This window comes from Strix aluco, chromosome 18, assembly GCF_031877795.1.
Source record: "Strix aluco isolate bStrAlu1 chromosome 18, bStrAlu1.hap1, whole genome shotgun sequence".
Lineage (NCBI taxonomy): Eukaryota > Metazoa > Chordata > Aves > Strigiformes > Strigidae > Strix > Strix aluco.
The window spans coordinates 12,065,293-12,082,604 of record NC_133948.1 but is presented as its reverse complement, the minus strand read 5'-3'; the positions used below and the strand labels follow the sequence as shown (position 1 = coordinate 12,082,604).

Genomic DNA, 17,312 nt, shown 5'->3' with positions numbered 1-17,312 from the left:
GGGCCGGCGCCGTCCCCCGCCCGCCTCCGCTCGCGCGGCTCCGGCCCCCTCCGCGCTGGCTCGCGCGCCCTCTCCCTATTCGCCCGACTCTGTCTCTCCTCAGCCGCCGTAACCGGGGCCTTCCGCTACCCACCCCGCACCCATTTAATGGCCCGCGCGCAGGCGCGGCGGCGGGCGCGCGCACCGGGGCTCCCCCGCGCGGCGCCTGACTGGGAAAGGTCGGGCGGCGGCGGCGGGGCCGCGCTCCCCCGCTGCTTGGCGGCGCGTCCCCGCCGCGGGTTTGCCCGCCGAACCGTCGTCTCACCTTGCGAGCCCTGCGGTGGGTGAGGAACGGCTCGGGGCGCCGCAAGGGCCCGCAGGCACTCTCGGCGGGCAGCCCTGCGGGGGAGGCGGCCGCCGGGAGCAGCGGCGGCGGGACGTGGTGCGCGCCATGTGCCGGGCGCGGGGCACCGGGCGGCGGCGGGGCCGGGGCCCATCCCTCGGCGGGCAGGGGACGCGCCGCAGGGCCGCGGCTGCGGGGAAGGCGCGGGGCGGCAGAAGGGCGGGAAGCGGCGGGCCGAGCGCGGCCCCCTCAGCGCCGCGGGCCGAGCCCGACACCGGCGGCGATGGCGGGCGGCGCGGCTGACGGCTTCCTTAGCGCGTTCGTCGGGCTCTCCCCCCCTCCTCGTACCACACGTTTGCACGGAGCATTTTACGGGCTCAGGGAAGTCTCCCCATCAGCGCCCGCCTACAGCCCGGCGCCTTCGTGTTCCCGCCGTGCGGGGCCCGACCCGCGGGAGGCTGAGGGGAGCTCTGACAGGGCCCCCCCGCCGCCCGAGCGTGGCGGCAGCGGTGCTGAGGTACCAGCAGGAGCGTAAGCCTAAAATCCCGGTGCCCCACACACGCTGCCCTGGCAGGTTGTATATCCTTTAAAACACCCTTTATCAGTCTTCTGTCAAAAGTGAAATTCGGCGTTTCCACGAGGCAGCAGGGTGTAAACTCGGGTAGTGAGCAGAGTAGCTTATTTGGAGGCACCCACCGCATCCTTTAGTTGTTCTAATAAGGAGCAGAAATTGATTTCAACATCAGTTTAAGGAAATTATTTAGTGACAAGCTCACTTGCTCCGTTTGCCTGTGGCACTGCTGGGGAGGGGTGTCCCCAGCACCCGCATCCCTGCTGCAGCACAGAAAGGCCACAGAGGCCCCGGTTTTCCAAATACCTCGGTGGAGAGGTCTGTGTTGGAGCAAGGAAGAACTTGCAGGACCTGGTGAATAAAACGTTTTCTTCCCTGATCTCTAGCGAAGTTGAGTACCAGTATTAAAAACTGGTTACCCGTGGAATGAAACAAACATTTGTCATTTTTTTTCGTAAATGGCAAAGTGCTGTATTATAAAAGATAGCATTGTAACTGTTAGGAAGTTACTCCTAGCGAGTCTGTTTTTCAAACAAATACACGGTGAGACTCGAAAGCCACCAGTGGGCCGGGAGCCTCCAGCTGAGGGAGATGCTGTAGGTGCTGAGCGGGCCTGAGCGCTGTGGTGTTTCGCTGCAGCTGTTGTACACATCGCTATTGCGAGCTGAAATACTATTTTGTGGGTTCCTAAAGGCACGTCTTTTGTATGACAGTGATTACTGGACACAGCAGAAAAGCCCGGTGGCACAGAAATGGCAAAATACGTGTTTTCCGCCACCCACAGTGCAGCGCGGGCAGCAGCTCAGTGCCGTGGCACACTTGGCCGCTCTCCCGCTGCTCGGGCCCGCGGTTTACGCCTCAAGTCGGTCACGATTTGTCCTGGCCCTTACCGGCGCGGGGCCGCGCTCCTCCGCGCCGCCGGGGGGCGCTGCCGCGGCACCGCCGAGGGGGGGGGGGCGAGCGGCGCTCCGGCCCCTCTCTGTGGTGGTGGGCGGGGCTGATGCCGGTCCCGCTGTGGGGGCGGGCAGGGAGTTCCGCGGGGCTGGGCCTCCCCGGCTCCTCCCGCCACCCCCCGGGGCTGCCGCTCGCCCCCCGTGGAGGCGGGTTGTGAAGCAGCCGGCGCTGTGCAGGCGTTGCCGGAGCGGGGGTGTCTCGGTTAGGGAGGGCAGAGCGCCCGGGCTCCCGCTGCTGCCCGCCGGCTTCCGTGTGGCGCCACCCCGAGCCTCCTGGGGTGCCGGTGTCCCGTGGGGCGCTGCCTTTGCCCAGCCGTTACCGCAGCCGGCCGGTCCCGAGGGGGAGGCTGTGCCGCTTTGGCTGCGGGTCCTGGCGTTTTCAGGGGGGCGGTAGGACCCGCGCGTTGGGGGGCTCGGGCGGCAGCACCGCGGCCACGGCCTCCCGCGCCTCGGGGCGGGGCTCTAGAGCAGCGTCGTGTGGTTCTGGAGTGTGTCCATAAACACAAAACGCGTTCGGATTGTAATTCTCTGCCGAAAGAAATGTCGCAGGCAAACTCTGATTGACTGCAGTAAGGTTTTGTTTGTGGTTGGGTTTTTTTTTTTTTTTTTTGTTACACCTTAAACCTTGCTTATAGAAAGGTCCACTCAGGATCTCACACTTACAAGGAGATTGCTGGTTGTAAGTCCAGGTGCTTTCACAGAGTCTTACTCTCCCTAAGACCTGGGGCAGGTGGAAGGTTCAGTGCATATGGAAGTTCTCCCTGGATGAAATTCATTGTTGTCTTCATTTCTGTGTGCTTGTGAAGGGAGAGGAGCTTAGTAGTTTAAAAAAAAAAAAAAAAGTGAAAAGGAGTCAGTCTGATTAGGTACTGATTTTGTCACCCTTGATTATTAATTTATTTCTAAATAGGGCAACAATAATTTAGGGTAATCTTTTTATAGCATCTTCCTAGCATGGCTAGGCATGCTTGCTGTTTTAGGATCCAAATGGTTATGGCTTTATTACTAATGGATTATGTCAGCACAGTATCCTTCAGGTCATCAAGACTGAGTGTACAGACACATGCTTTTCATGTTAAACATCTAGAATTGCATTGTACTACTTGTATGCATGTCGAGTGAGTGGAATTCCTGTCATTGTTAAGATACAGACTGCATTTAGCATAGATCCTTTTAATGGATTCATCACAAGTAACAGGAACCAATTTATGCTTTGTCCAAAGCCAGTGTACAACACTGCAGCGCAGAGAGTGCGTTTGTTTACTGCACACTTGGAACTGTAGCAAAATGGAGAAATTCAGAAGCAGGTAAGCAATAATAAGATGCTACATTGTTAAAGATGTCAGCTGTATTTTTTTTTAGTTATGGGATCTTAGGCATTCCATGGGACAGAAAAAAGTTGAGTTATTCTCATGACAGCTTATTCTCTCGAATGTTATTAACCAGAAGGTGTTTCTCTTAAAAACAAAAAACAACACACACCCCACCCCCAAACCCATCATGAAACACAACTTTATGTGGGTTTACATTATCATAACATTCAAATATAAAAATGATGTTCTTGAGCTTGAGGTAGTTGACTGGAACGTATTATATTTGGATATAGTTGTTGGCCCAACCACAGATTTATTCGGTGGTGTTAGTCACTTCTCTTATGCTTCCCATGCTTTTATTTTCTAACTTCACAAGGGAGACATGATCCTTCTTTGAGTCCTTTTTTTTTTGTGGTTACTTGCCACAAATTCTCATAGACAGGGACTGTCATCACTAAATATGTGTAGCACGTATTGTAAAGTGTTACAAATTTAGGAATAACGTGTTAAAAATTACTTATGTTGGAAAATCATTAAGTATTCACATGCCTTAGACTTTAATACAAAACTTTTACACGTTCTACCCGAGCTTGATTTTCTGACTACTTTGTGTTACATTGTCATTGCCTACGGTCAGACCAGGTTTACCTTTGGAGCAGATTAGATGGTTTTAAAGGGGATTGGGCCTAATAGATGTGTATAGGAACTTGTGCTGAAAGCTATTTTGCATAAATTTAAAAGTGCCTGAAACTCTGTTCTTCAAAAGTGCATACAGTTGCCTTAACTGCACATCTTGACATGAACAGAATTCTTTCATCTGCCAGATGGTCCCCATGTCTGTCAGAATACATTCAAATAATATTTTATAGAAGAACAAGAATTTACTTCTCTCACAAAATATATGTCTTGTTTTCTTCCATTAGCTTTGTTTTAGCTCTTCACAGCTTGTTGGAACAAGCCAAAAATACTGTATTTCCTCCTATGAGGTGGGGGTTTTTGGTGTGTGTGCATTTGGGTTTTGGTTTTGTTGTTCCCCCCTGCCCCAGTGATCTGTTGTTAATACTGTGAGTGGTTATTCAGCTGAACTCCTGAAACTTACTACTATGGATTGTTCCAGTAACTTGGTGAAATCAACATTTTTTTCTGGCCGCAGCCATGTTTTTCCTAGCTCAATTCAGGTGATTATTAGGGTCAGTCTTCAGACTATCCTCTTCTGTTGTCTGTTAGGGAGTTCAAGAATGTGTTTGTGGTTCTAATGTGCAAATTTTCAGGGTGGTGGCAGTATTTGTTTTGGGAAAGAAGCTTTAATACAACTGGTTCAGCAAGTTTTATCTGGTTAGATTTTTTTATCGTTCTTGTTTTCAGAAAATCACTGAAATACAAAATACTTAGAATTCATAAAAACATACTAGTTATTTTTCAGATTAGAAGTACATGTGAAAGTAAACTGTATGATGGAAAAATATGCCTAATTTTGTTTTTTTAATGATGAATGTGTAAAAACAGGAAGGGATTTTTAGTTTTTTTAAAGACTAAACACATTTAATTAAAATATGAACAAAACTAGGAGAGAGTTCCTTGTAAAAGAACTGTGTATGTAAGTGCATTTCATGATAAAACAGGAAATTCTTACTTCAGTTCCCTAGTCCTCAAGACAATTTTTCAGCAATGGACAGAATACCTTGATATGCTTGAGAATAAAAGGCAGAAAACCACATTCAGACCTTCTCTGTAAAGGCACACTGCATGCACACACATGGGAGGGGAAGCACAAATGCATTTTAGTGCTTTTTTCATTTAAACTTTAGAGAAGGGAGTTGTCTGTGGCATGATTGCACTGAAATGTGTCTTTCTGCTTGTCTTGAGGAAGCAACGTTAAAATTCCATAGTTAAAAATGCATGATAAGGAGACAATAAATGTGTTTTAATGTTTTGTAGTTGTCAACTTCTATATGTGATTGTATACCTTTGTTATAGATTAATTTATTGAAATAATGCCACTTCTTTGCAGTTAATGGAGTTGCACACAAAAATATTTCTTCTTTCCTTTTAAGTTCAAAATCTCTGAAGATGCATGAAACCCGACAGCTACCTAGGCATCAGATGCATGCAACTGGGCAATCTGTTGCTCCCCAGTCTGCCATACATCAGTTTCAGGATAGAGGTCATGACAATCTGGATCAAGTTGGGTATACCTGGCATCAGAGAAGAAGGTTAAAAGAATTCCGAATCAGGTGATAAGTACATAACATAATTTTCACTGAATGGGGCAGGAGGATCAGTCCTGAAGAAGTCTGGTTTTAGTAGTACAAGTGTGGGCTAAGGCAAAGTTTTTTTTATTCACAGGCATGTCAGACAGTTCTGAAGATGTCTTGTGGTAACTTGATGACGTGCACAGTCAGATTTCATACATTTTTGATGTTCTAGTGTACAATTTTAAAATGGCTATTTAATAATATGCTTTGATAGGGGACTGCCAGGTGTAATGATTTAGTCTTGCCCTCCTCTTGTGTTTCTTCCTTCGTTTGTTGAAGGAATCTTGACAAAGGTGGGATGGTAATTGTTTAGAGATTAAAAGCCTAGTATTTGTTGAGCAAGTGGAGCTGATCTAGCAACTTAGACTTGCTGAAAGAGGGAGGCCCTGTTCGGCCCTGTTCATGGCTGTGTGCTTTAATTAATTACCTTGTGATGTCATTGGTGCTTATTTGGGCCCTCTGTGTGCCAATTAACTCTTAAATCCCTTTGAAAAAAAAAGGGGGGGGCAAGGGTGATAGAATAACAATCACAGATTAGTGAGTTGAACTGGTGCTAGGAGAAGCTTGTTGAGAAGTAGAACTGTAGGGGGGGAGGTAGGAGGAAGGAGGATCTGCTGGTTTCAGGCAGGGGTACACATTAGATTAATTCAATTATTCTGGCAACAAGTCTGACTGAGCTGGTTGGCTTTAGGGGAAACAGTGATGTTACAGCTCCTAAATCACAAAAAGGCTCCCCAGTTAAACAGCAACCTGCTCATTACTATCGCTGGGTGTGAGTGGGCTGCTTGGAAGACATTTCAGCTGCCTAGGTTTCCTAAAGAAGTATGTCCCAATTAAGTCTTGCAATGATGCTTGGGCCTCTATTTATGCTTGGTGAATAGTCCTGTTAAAGGTACTGATTTCGGGGTGTAAATATTTTGTAAATGCATTGATCTCTGAAAACCAGACCCTTAGTTTTATTACTGAAACTAGCATAAAAGTTCCTATTTTTACTGCTGCATGGGAGTTAACAGAGGAAGAGTACAAAGGCAACTAACCTTTCCTTATATTCCAGGTATCTAGCAAGGAAATTCTTTGATCTGTGGGCAAAAAAGACATTTGGACAAGTTGTCCCTTCCAAAGCCAGGTAGATAAAATTACAGAAACCAACGGTGGGGTGTTTTGTGGGTTTGTTCTTTTCTTTTTCTCTTTTTTTCTTTATGGATTAGTGCTGTACCATTAGGCTAAGAGAGTACTGGCTGCCAAAAAAATGTTTGGATGTCTTTTGAGATCACTTGAAGGTTTCCTTTGAAGACCCTTCTTGCTCCCACTTTGTTTTTAATAATCATGGTTAAACTTTGCTAATTAAAGTCATAGGAATTGTGGTTGTCTTGATGAAGTTGAACTGTATGTGCATATAACTGATGGGGTATGATTGTGAGACCTCCTTTAAATTAATGATTTTTCAAAGTTATGACTAGAGATAGATCCTGAAATTCAGTTCATTTTACTGTTTGTGCTATTGTTCTTAATGTATATCTATATATGCTTTGTATCTGTCTGACTTCGAAATACCTGTGGCAGATGATTTGATTCTGTTAGTGTTCTGTCAGCTACTGAAAACCAACACTTTGATACTCTTTCTTGTTTTGCTTTAATTTGCATGTTCATTCTTGTTTGACCACACCCTTGGGAACTGAAGCAGTTCCCAGTGGAAAGACCTGCATTTGTTACCGTCAGAGTAAGATCAGGCCCTTAGTTATCCAATTTCATTGTACTGTATCAAATATATTCTGACTGTGTCTGCCTCAGCTGGTAAACGGAAATTGTCCTGTGAACCTTACTATTCTTGCTATCCCATATACTGAATTTGCACTACTTTGACTGGTGTAAGTTCAGGACAGTGATTTTTTTTTTTTTTTTTTTAGGAGGATGAGTGGAAACACATTTTATAAAGTTCAGCAAGGAAAATAAACAATAATTAATTGCCTTTTTAGACATAAGTTCTCCATAGCTTTTATTTGCAATGTTCTGTTAATGCACCAAGTCCAAAAAAATAATGTATAGCTCATTTCTTTTTTCTTTTTCTTTTTTTTTTTTTCTTTTCTGCTTGAGTGCTTGGAATGACTTAGCAACTTGGCTTGGGGTAGGTAGTTATGAATTGCAACTTGTGACAGGATTCGTATGTGTTTCACTGAGGGGCCTCTAGGTATTCTAGACTTAATCCTGTTGTTATTATAGACATGACCAATTACATTAAACTAGTGGGATAGTTGTGATCAAAGGTTGTGGTCTGAGCTTGTGGGTTTTTTGTTTGTTAGCTTGTTTTCATGGGTCCTTCTGTTTTCCTTCTCTCTATCACAAATACAAAGAGATGAGAAATTTTTTGAAAGTATTTGTACTCAAGATGATGAGAGTTTCTGATTCTTAGACTGCTGTCCAGGTCATCTTGACCACATGGAAAAATGTTTGAGAGAATATTTTAAAGTTTAAAAAAAAAAAAAAAAGAAATTTCTTGAAGTAGTAGATTATGACCATTATTTTTAGTTAGGTGATCAAAAGCCTATCTCCCTCACGCAGACCCTCCTATATTTGAATTTTTAGTTCTTCACAATTCAGTTGAAATGTAGCTTCACTTCTTACCTGGTTAGGTATGTGTTAGTTAAATTTGGGTATAAAGGCAGAGACTGTTCTACTGAGGTTGAAGAATTTGAAGATCATATGTGACTTGTGAATCCATTTTGTTCATGGCTTACCATCTGTTGGAAGGAGAAGGTACATGAGCAGATGAACAACTTCGTTTTCAGTATAGATGATGTGTAACTATTTGAAGGAGTTCATAAGCCTGTTTAAATGTTCTTTGGGAAGATTTTAAATTTGGGATGACTTAAGATCAACATGCTATTTCTAAGAACAATGGAAATATTGAAGCATTATAAAATCTGAAGTAACTTTTGTATTTCTATACATAAAATATTTTGTGTTAAAATAACAAAGAACAAAATTAGCATGGAAAATATATGTATCGTTATCAACTGTGCTGGTTGTTTGAGTAAAACACAGAACTGAGGATAAAAGATGCGAGTTATTTGTAGGTCTGAAGTCAACTGGCATTCTGATATTTGGCAAGTCATTAACATCTGTCTTTCCTTGATTTAATGTGAAGTATTTACAGTCAGTAAGCTGATTGCTTCTTGTCATACTTTACAGAGTCTTGGAATAAAATGTCACAATAGGGTCATGTTTTTTAAATGCAATTAGATGCTGTTAGGCTAATCAGACAAGACTGGAAAAGAAGTAGCATAATCTTCATTAAAACTAATTTGCGGTCCAGCTGGAAACCTGTATGAAGTTTCCCATGTCCAAATCTTTCAACTGTTTAGATGCTTTTATGACCAGAAGATTCTTCAAAAAACTTTTGGAGAGTGGAAGGAGTGGTGGACTGTTTGCAGAGAAAGGGAGCTCAGCCTCGGAGCAGACAGCCATTACAGGTTTGTGAAATGACTTCCTATGGTGTGTGTATAGCAGTATGGGAAATTCTCCTCAGGTTCTGAAGGAGTTATTAGTACCAATATGCAAGTTATATCAACAGTACCTCTAGGTCAAGAACAATGTCTCAATTGCTTATTTTCATATTTTTCTTCCCTCTTTTTTTTTTTTGTTGCTGTTGTCTTAGGATGAAGTCTAAATTTCCTATCCAATATATCTTTAGAGTGCAACTGAACTTGAAAAAATCCTACTTCTAGACATTGGAAGCTGTTTCACTGAATGGTGCTTTCTTCATTTTTCAGGCATTCACTCCATAATTTGATGTTCAAGGCTTGGAGAGCCTATGTATGCCAGCAACAAGGAGAGAGGAACAAATATTATGTTGCAGAGTCTCATGGTGAGTGAAGTGATGGTAACTACCTTTATTTGGGGACATATTGAGATGGGAGTTTCTAGGGGAAATATGTACAGAATCTCTGTCCCTTGTACATGTTTGCAGAGTGACCTCCCTCACCTCATGGAAGTGTAATGCTTTTAGGTACAGATGGTTGTGTCTAAAGCTGGCAGGGAGGTTCTGTCTGATGCACTACTGTGTAGCTATATAGTTATTTAGGGATGCCAGTGAATAAGCTTAAGGGCCTCTCCATCTGCTCTGGATTTCATTGTTTGTTTTGAGGGGGGGTGATTTGGTTTTTTGGTTTTGTGTTTTGTTTTTTTGTGGTGTGTTTTTTTTTTTTTAATTTATCACAATATGTCTAGGTATTTTTTGATGAACTGTGTTACTGAAATTCTCTATCATCTGTGGCTACAGAAATTAGATAATAATTCCTTGTGGTATTAACTGCACATGTTTTATCAGTATTCACTGTTCCTTCCAGCTTGTGTCTTGCAATTGAAAAGAAGCCCAAGCTTTTGAAGTGCCCCCTGTCTTATTGTGTAGATTCTTTGTTCTGCCATGGATTTGTCCTGCTGATGAAGTTGCCTACCTTGGTTGCAACTTTCTTTAGTTTCAGGGAGTAGCCCTTTCCCTGAAGGGAGGATGACCCTCTTTTGAAGATGATACTGTGGTTTTGTTCTGTGCTGATTTGCAAAAGAAGTTAACTGGTCCCTTTGCATATGAATGTAGCCTCAGAATATTATATGGACAGGCACCTTTGTAAACAAACTGATAGGCTGTCTAGATTTCCTTTCTTACTGAGTGAGGCCAGTGTACTTACAGAAGCAGCTGTGTGTTACTTGGTGAAAAAGATAGAAAGGTGACCTGTTTTAAGGTAGCTTAATATTTGATTCACCAGATCACAAGGAAATAAAAAAATGTGGTTTTTTTTTAGTATAAGCGTGAAGTGGCATAAAATCAATGATGTTTTTTCTAATAACTTCAGTAATGTCAGTTCTGACAAGCCAGACTGTTGTGAGGAGAAAGTGCAGTGCACTGCATAAAGTGGTAAACTGGAATTTGTGACACCACTTCTGTTTTTAGCTGTGTGACCAGCCTGCTAAATAAACTTGACTTGTTTCTGGTTGATTTCTCTGCTTGTCATAGAGAGTAACTCTTGAAAAGCTACTGATGAACCTGATGAACTTTTTTTAAAACAAACCAAAGAAAATCCTGTAATTCTTACCCAATAAGGTTGTTACGCTGAATGTTGTTATACAATTATATACCCCGTAAGCACTGAAGACAAAGCAATGCCATTGTCTGATAATTCACGCTGCTCTGAACAAGTGGCATGATGCTGTCAGCGTTTCAGAGATTCTTGCCCGTGTGACACCCTCAGCCAGGGTGGTCGGTCGCGGCTCTGGTGGCTGTTGTTTCAGGGTTTCCCACGAGGTGTCACTGCGGGTTGCGAGGGGACGGGAGGTCGGGGACCAGTGGTGTTGTAGAGTGGTTAAAAAATGCCAGATTCTTGCATGAATTTAAGATGCTGTCATTTTTTTTGTTGTGCACAGCAAAGAAGCAAAAATTGCTCAGGACCTGGCAGCACTGGCTGGTTTATGTTGATGTTCAAAGGACAAAACATGCGATGCACTCTGTGGCACTGGCATTCAGGGAAAGAAGCTGCTTGCGGTGAGGCAGAGAGGCCCTGACCATAAGGCCACGGTTTTCACATGTGTTCTGTTACTCTTTTTGTGAAGTGACTTTGTTACATTTTAGATTCCACCCCCACCCCCTTGGTGTGTCTGTTTGTCTGTCTCTAAATTCTTCTGGTATGCCCATAGGCTGTGAATTTAAAAGATTATTGTTCATGCCTTTGTCCAGTGAGAGGAAGGTGATTTCTTGCAGCAAACTACGGAACCTGTGTTTGGACATGTCTGTAACATTGTTTTGACAGCATATCGTGGGCAGTGTGGAGAAGACGGCACTACCAGAACTGCACTGGACGTAAAATGAGTATTTTGGCTCTGCAGCATTGGGCCCAGAGCCTGCAGTCTCGAGTAAGTCCTGGGAGCTTCAGCTACTACAATTTCGAATGTTTGAGTTGCACACATGTGTGATTAATGTTGCAGATTAACAAAAATAGGCCTTATACTCATTTGCTTTGCAAATTGCAGTACTTATGATGGAAGAATATACTAGAAAATGGGGAAATGGAATGAAGCTGCGTCAGGGAAAGTTCAGATTGGACATTAGGAAAAGGTTCTTCACTGAGAGGGTGGTCATATTCCACCTGGGAAGTGGTTACAGCATCAAGCCTGACAGAGTTCAAGGAGCATTTGGATCATTCTCTTAGTCATATGGTTTAGTTTTAGGCAGTCCTGTGAGGAGCAAAGAGTTGGACTTGGTGATCCTTGTGGGTCCCTTCCAACTTGAGATATTCTATGAAGAAGGTCAAAACAATTTTTTTATAAGAAGAATTTCTATACAAGAAATCTAGACAAAGCAAACTGGATCCATGTCTTGTATTTGCTAGGAAGCAGACTGTCCAAAGCAATTATTACTGTCTTATACAATGCTTGATGATAGTGAAAGTATCAGAGTTCTCTCCACCAGAGAAACTAGCCACAGGTGGTAAATAAGAGGTAAAAGAAAACAGGTGCATGAGTTTGCAGGTGTGGCATTTTGAGCAGGTCATGAAGGGTAGTTGCATCCAGCTCTCTAGAATGCTGAACTCCACAGAGGTCCAATCTGCTGTCCCGTTAGGAGGCAAGATCTCACTGGTCAGCTGTTTGACAGCACCTTGCCTCTTTGTAAGATAACATTTCTTATGTCCTAATGAATTTCTGTGAGCATGTTTAACTCTTATTTTGGGGTAAGACAATACAGTCCAGCATTTCATGTTCTCGAGAGGCTGTCGGCTCCTTCAGTAAATTGCTCATCTTGGCTGAAGTGAAAACAGCATGGTTTTCTTTCTTTCACTGGAACTATGGCTTTTTGTCCATTTGATTATAAGATGGCAACACTTGCCTGTTTGAGGGCAGTATTCTACTAAGGAGATAAACTTGTGACTTGGGAAGTCTTATCATATCTCAAGATGTCTTTCTCTTTTATATGAAAATACTCTGAAAGAAAGTCCAAAAAGTATTATTTTGGCCTTTCAATGGAAAAAGTGCAGAAGTATCAAAAAAGAAAAAAAGGTTGATATTGGCATTCTTTGTTGATTGACCTTTTCTATGCTGACATTCCTTTGGTGTTTGTTTGTTGTTTCCCATCCCCCTGCCCCTTGTGGGGAGGAACCACATTGCTCATGGCTTTCACCTTTAGATTTTACATGGAATTTCCTATTGCCTGTGTGTTCTTCCTCTTCTCTTCTTTGTTCTACTTCCCTAATCTGCCCTCCCTCCTCAATTGTTCTGTCAGGCTTGGTTGCAGTGGCGAGAGCTGTATTTACACAGCCAGAATGACAAGCAGAAGGAGGCTAGGGCAGTTACTCACCATCAGCATTGGGTGTTGAAGAGATGCATGGAAGCATGGCTGGGATATTTAAACCTCCACAGAGCAAAGAAACTTCAGAATGGTGAGTGAAGATGGTGAGTTAGGACAGAACAGGGCTCAGCCCCTTTGCTTTAGGGCACAGTGATGTTTTTTTCTATTCTAGGAGATGCTGTAATATTCCCAACAGATGATAAGATGCAACTCGGACTGTACACTGCTACAGGCCTGGCTAACTAAGGTTATATATGAACTGTTGGGAAGATCATCTGCTTTCCATGTGATTTAAAAGAAAATGCTTTACAATTCCCCTGATGAAAACTTGCACATTGCGTGTTATATTCTGAGATATCTGTGAGAAGGACATATTCAGCACTGTTATCAATCACTCTGTAGGTGGATTTTCTTGATAATCAGACAAATCACAACTCAAACAGGATGGTAAAGATTATTACACCAGTTCTTTTGTTTTCTCCCTTGAAGTCACTGGAATGAGTTCAGACATTTGTGTGAGTTGCCCCTTGGTTGGTGGTAGTGGAAAAGAATCCAGCTTGGATATCTGGGAACCAGTCATAGGAGTATGTTGAAATGTAAGCAGGCTTGTGTATGTTGAACAAGTGATGCAGTGTCTTAACTTCCTCTCCTTAAGTCAGTACAGTATGTTACTGCTTTAAAACTGCCTTTGTGATCAGTAAGAATGTACTCCATAGCTGAGTGTTACTGTGAATTCTTACTGCCATTTTTCAGTGTTAGAGCTTCTGTCACTTCATGTGATGGCCTCATCTGATACAAATGAGCCCAGGATGGAACAAGTCATGAGTAATCTGTGTGTTTGTTTTCTAGAGCTGGCCCAAGAGCATCACCAAAGCAGAATAGTCCAGCAGTATTTCTCTGATTGGCGGCTGTCATGGGAGTGCAGGAGAAGAATGCATGCTCACAGAAAGGATATTGAAAAACTAGCAGCAAGGATTGCCTTATGGAGAGTCTTTGCACACTGGAAGCATTGTATCCAACCTGTATTTAGTCCCTAGCAGGGACAGGTTAAAAACATCCCTGTGGGGGGAAGATCTGGTTAATAAGCAGGAATGTTGTGCAGTAGCGTGGGTGACAGCAAGCATGCTATCATTAGAAAGATGTATGTAAGGCCATACTAACAATAAATAAAACTGTTGTAATTACAGTATGTTAGCCTGTTGACAGCTAAGAGCCTGCAGAAGATAATTTAAGACTGGGGAGGAGGTCCTTACTTAACAGTAAATTAGAAGTGTATTGTGATAAGCCAGCAAAATCTAAAAACTTGACTGTAATCAAAACTTGCACAGGTAGCAGTGCTGGAAATTCAAATATTGAAGCACATTTAGATGGAGATCTAGTGCCCCTCTGTGGGAGAAGGTTGTGTATGTATCAGGATGGTTGTTTCTGTGTAAAAGATACTTTAACTCAGTGACAGATGTTGTACTGTGTGTGGAAGAGACTCGACAGTGCAGACTGGCTGAAAAACACTACAAGTATCATCTGTTGGTAAGAGCACTGTTACGTGTCAGGTGGCAGAGGCTGTGGAGAGAATTCAAATACTTCTGACTGGCAGTGTGCCTTTAGTACTAACAGGGGTGTGTGGGTGTTTAGTGTGGGATGCACCATTTTCTGCCATGGTGAGTTGGGATCGGGCATCAGGTTTCTAAATTCCAACTGTTCTGAAATCTGCCAGTTGAATCCAAATGGGGAAACGGTGTTTCTCTCTAAAATAGTTATTCTTCCAGTTGGGAAACTGGTGAAGTAGCAGATTAATCTTGATGGTATTGAGCTACCATGCTCCTTGGCCATCTCAGCATGAAATTGCATTTTCCCCTTGATTTTTTTTTCTTCTTCTCACCAATTTTCTTCTACCCCGAAAGTTTCTATCTGCTTACACTGTTTTGCTACAAGAATTATTTTTTCCCCTCTGTAGTAATGCATACATACTTTTTTACATGAGTCCAAATTGCATATGCAGGTAGTTAAGTGTAGTTTTGGTTTGTTCTGTTTTTTTTAAAAAGAATAATTTCTTGGAGGCTGTCTGAAAGGTGAACACAAGCGAGGCTCCAGCATTTTTGGAACTGAATTATTTTTAAGTGTGGAGCAGTACCGATCATCAAAGGAATGGCAATAAACCTGCTTGGATCATAGATTGAAAACATTAATGGCTATAAGAGCATTTTAAGGCAGGATGCTATTTAAGGCATAATGCTAATTACCACCTTAATTGCTGAATCAAGATATTGTGGGATTGTAGACCAAAAGAACTTGTGCAGAGGAGACCTAAAAGGGAAGTGGATCTTTTCTGGTTTTGATAAGGAGCAAGTTATGGGTCTTGAGCTGAAGGAGGAGATAGCTTGAAAAAGACTTGGGTAGTGGTGTTGATAGCTGATTAAGGAGTTATATGTCTTGCAGTAAAACCCTGGGAAAGGGAAGGAAATTTTAGTTTAGTTGGAGAACTGACAATTTGTGAGAGGAAATTGATGCATGGCTTGGATGACAAGTTTATAAATCTCAGCTATTGCAAGGAGTAGCATCATAGATTGTCTGTAAGGAGCAGCCAGTTCTAAACTTGTCAGTGCTTGCTGATTTGGATTACGTGAAAGTTGTGTACATTTCTTGTTACAGAAACTTGGGTTTAAGGGCCTTTGTCAGAATGTCATGAACACTCGTCTTCAGCAAATGAGAAAAAATCTGGCATACCGTCAGCATCAAGTTACAGTGAGTTTAACTTATTTCTTTGTTCTTGTGTTAGTTTTGCTCGAGCTGTCCACTTTCACCAACAAAATACTTCTTTTTTTGTTCCTAAATACTAATAGCCACAGAAAATCTACTGTGTAAATCAGCTGTCAGTCTTAGATATGTTATTTTAGTTTCCTGTTTTTCTATATTTCTGGTGACTTTTACCAGAAAAATTCATAGCAGGTTATAAAACAAGTTTGGTATATGAAGCAGTGAAGGAGGCAACCATTGCAGCATGCAGTTCCAGTAGGACATCTAATAATTTATTTTTTTGCATTCTTCTCCTCCCTCGATATTTATGTTTTTTCTATGTCTTTGTTGTTTTGTTTCAGGTGCTGCAGAAGTTCTGGAACTGTTGGAAGTCCCGTTTGGAAGAGAAGGAGGAACAGCAGCAGCAGGCCTTAACATCAGTGGCTCATGCCCATTATAGGTACACAGAGAAATATTGATATAAATTTGTACAAATGTGGGATTTGTGGGCCTTTGGTTATCTTTTAAATCTGGCAATACTTTTGGGGGCATGACCATCCTGATGCCAATTGCTCTTGTATTTTCTATGAATAATGGACAATTTACATTTCCTGTGTTGCTGTGAAATGTGAGAGGGAGATTGATTAAGCCTAGCTCTGAGGCTTGTTTAGATTTAAGAGCTGGATGTTTTACTAGTAAGAGCAGTAGGTTGCAGCATGAGCATGGACAAAGCTCAAAACGGTTGCTGCTGCTTTACTTTGGGGAGGAGCAGGGGGAGTTGATGGCTCATGTATACTACCTCTGCTGCTGGAGGTACTCTAAGAGTGAAGGTAAGTAGAATTTTGTAGAATTTATTTAGTCCTAGGAATAAGTCAACATTAACAAAGCAGCCAGAAGGCTTTTAAATTTGACCTGTGGAGTTTGGTGGGGAGTACATTTTTGTTATGACAGAGTTGAAAGGGTATATATTTGATTCTTATACTTCCTCTGTTTATTGGTGCTTAATGCCGCTTTCAGTTGGTTCCAAAATTGCAGGACGTGCAAACTTTGTTGCCTTAGAACTTTCTTGAATTTTTTGGGTGAAACTTAGCAGGGGAGAATGAGACCTCTACAAGATAGGTCTGTGCTGCTCAGTACAGCATGCCGTACTCTACAGTGCTCGGATCCTGGGGCTGGAGTTGAAATTGAAAACACTTCAACCACAATGTTATGGTGCTGCTCTCAAACAAATGAAAACTGTTGAGATGTCACCATGTTAGTATATTAGTGCAACGAGCCACATATTGTTGCTTGTTTCAAATGAGGTGCAGGGTAATAAGGGAAGGAAGGGAAGCTTCATTCTGCCGTGCAAGCTTATGTGTGATATTCTTTATCAGCTTAGCACAGCCTGCATTGGAAAAGATATTTTAGTTTACTACAGCTCAGAGAACTACCTTGTGGTCTAACCAGTATGTTCCACTCAATACAATTTATATCTCATTTCTTTTAATCCTCCCAGCAGAGTTTAAGTATTAAATTTTTCTTGGTTAAGAGAGGCTAATACTACAAGAGTGACTGATATATTTGGTACTGAGTTAGAGTTTATTCTTGGTTTTTTTTCAGGGCATAATTACTGCACAAATGTCTCAAATTGCCTGATGGATTGGTATCAGGGTCACTTTGTTTCTGCTCAGAGGTCACTGAAGAAATAAGAATAGTACTCTGGTTACCTGTCTTACAGTCAGTTGCAGTATGTGCAGTTGGATTCAGTGTGAAACAAAGAAGATGTGCCTATAAGCTTTAATTTTGGCTCCAAGACCAGTGTGAAACTCATAAGAAAAGAACCTGGACTC

General features: G+C 42.6%; 1 protein-coding gene across 15 annotated transcripts in view; it reads left to right on the top strand.

Annotated features, from left to right (window-relative positions):
* The first annotated feature begins 245 nt into the window (after positions 1–245).
* The window catches only part of SFI1 (SFI1 centrin binding protein), a 32,485-nt gene continuing 15,418 nt past the window's right edge, over positions 246–17,312 (top strand). For 3 of the 15 annotated variants that reach the window (XR_012625645.1, XR_012625646.1, XM_074844122.1), the window contains exons 1-12: positions 1,920–3,153; positions 5,214–5,393; positions 6,469–6,540; positions 8,777–8,884; positions 9,185–9,279; positions 10,833–10,950; positions 11,216–11,318; positions 12,682–12,838; positions 13,597–13,758; positions 14,204–14,274; positions 15,397–15,489; positions 15,843–15,940. Coding sequence is in view for 13 of the 15 variants with exons in the window: in XM_074844122.1 (XP_074700223.1) it covers positions 3,023–3,153; positions 5,214–5,393; positions 6,469–6,540; positions 8,777–8,884; positions 9,185–9,279; positions 10,833–10,950; positions 11,216–11,318; positions 12,682–12,838; positions 13,597–13,758; positions 14,204–14,274; positions 15,397–15,489; positions 15,843–15,940 (1,388 nt within the window). In the remaining 2 variants the exon portion in view is untranslated. Of the gene's footprint in view, positions 320–405; positions 422–1,919; positions 3,154–5,213; positions 5,394–5,505; positions 5,537–6,468; positions 6,541–7,321; positions 8,169–8,776; positions 8,885–9,184; positions 9,280–10,832; positions 10,951–11,215; positions 11,319–12,681; positions 12,839–13,596; positions 13,759–14,203; positions 14,275–15,396; positions 15,490–15,842; positions 15,941–17,312 lie in introns of those variants that run through there. The other 12 variants (XM_074844113.1, XM_074844114.1, XM_074844112.1 and 9 more) reach the window with 10 other exon arrangements.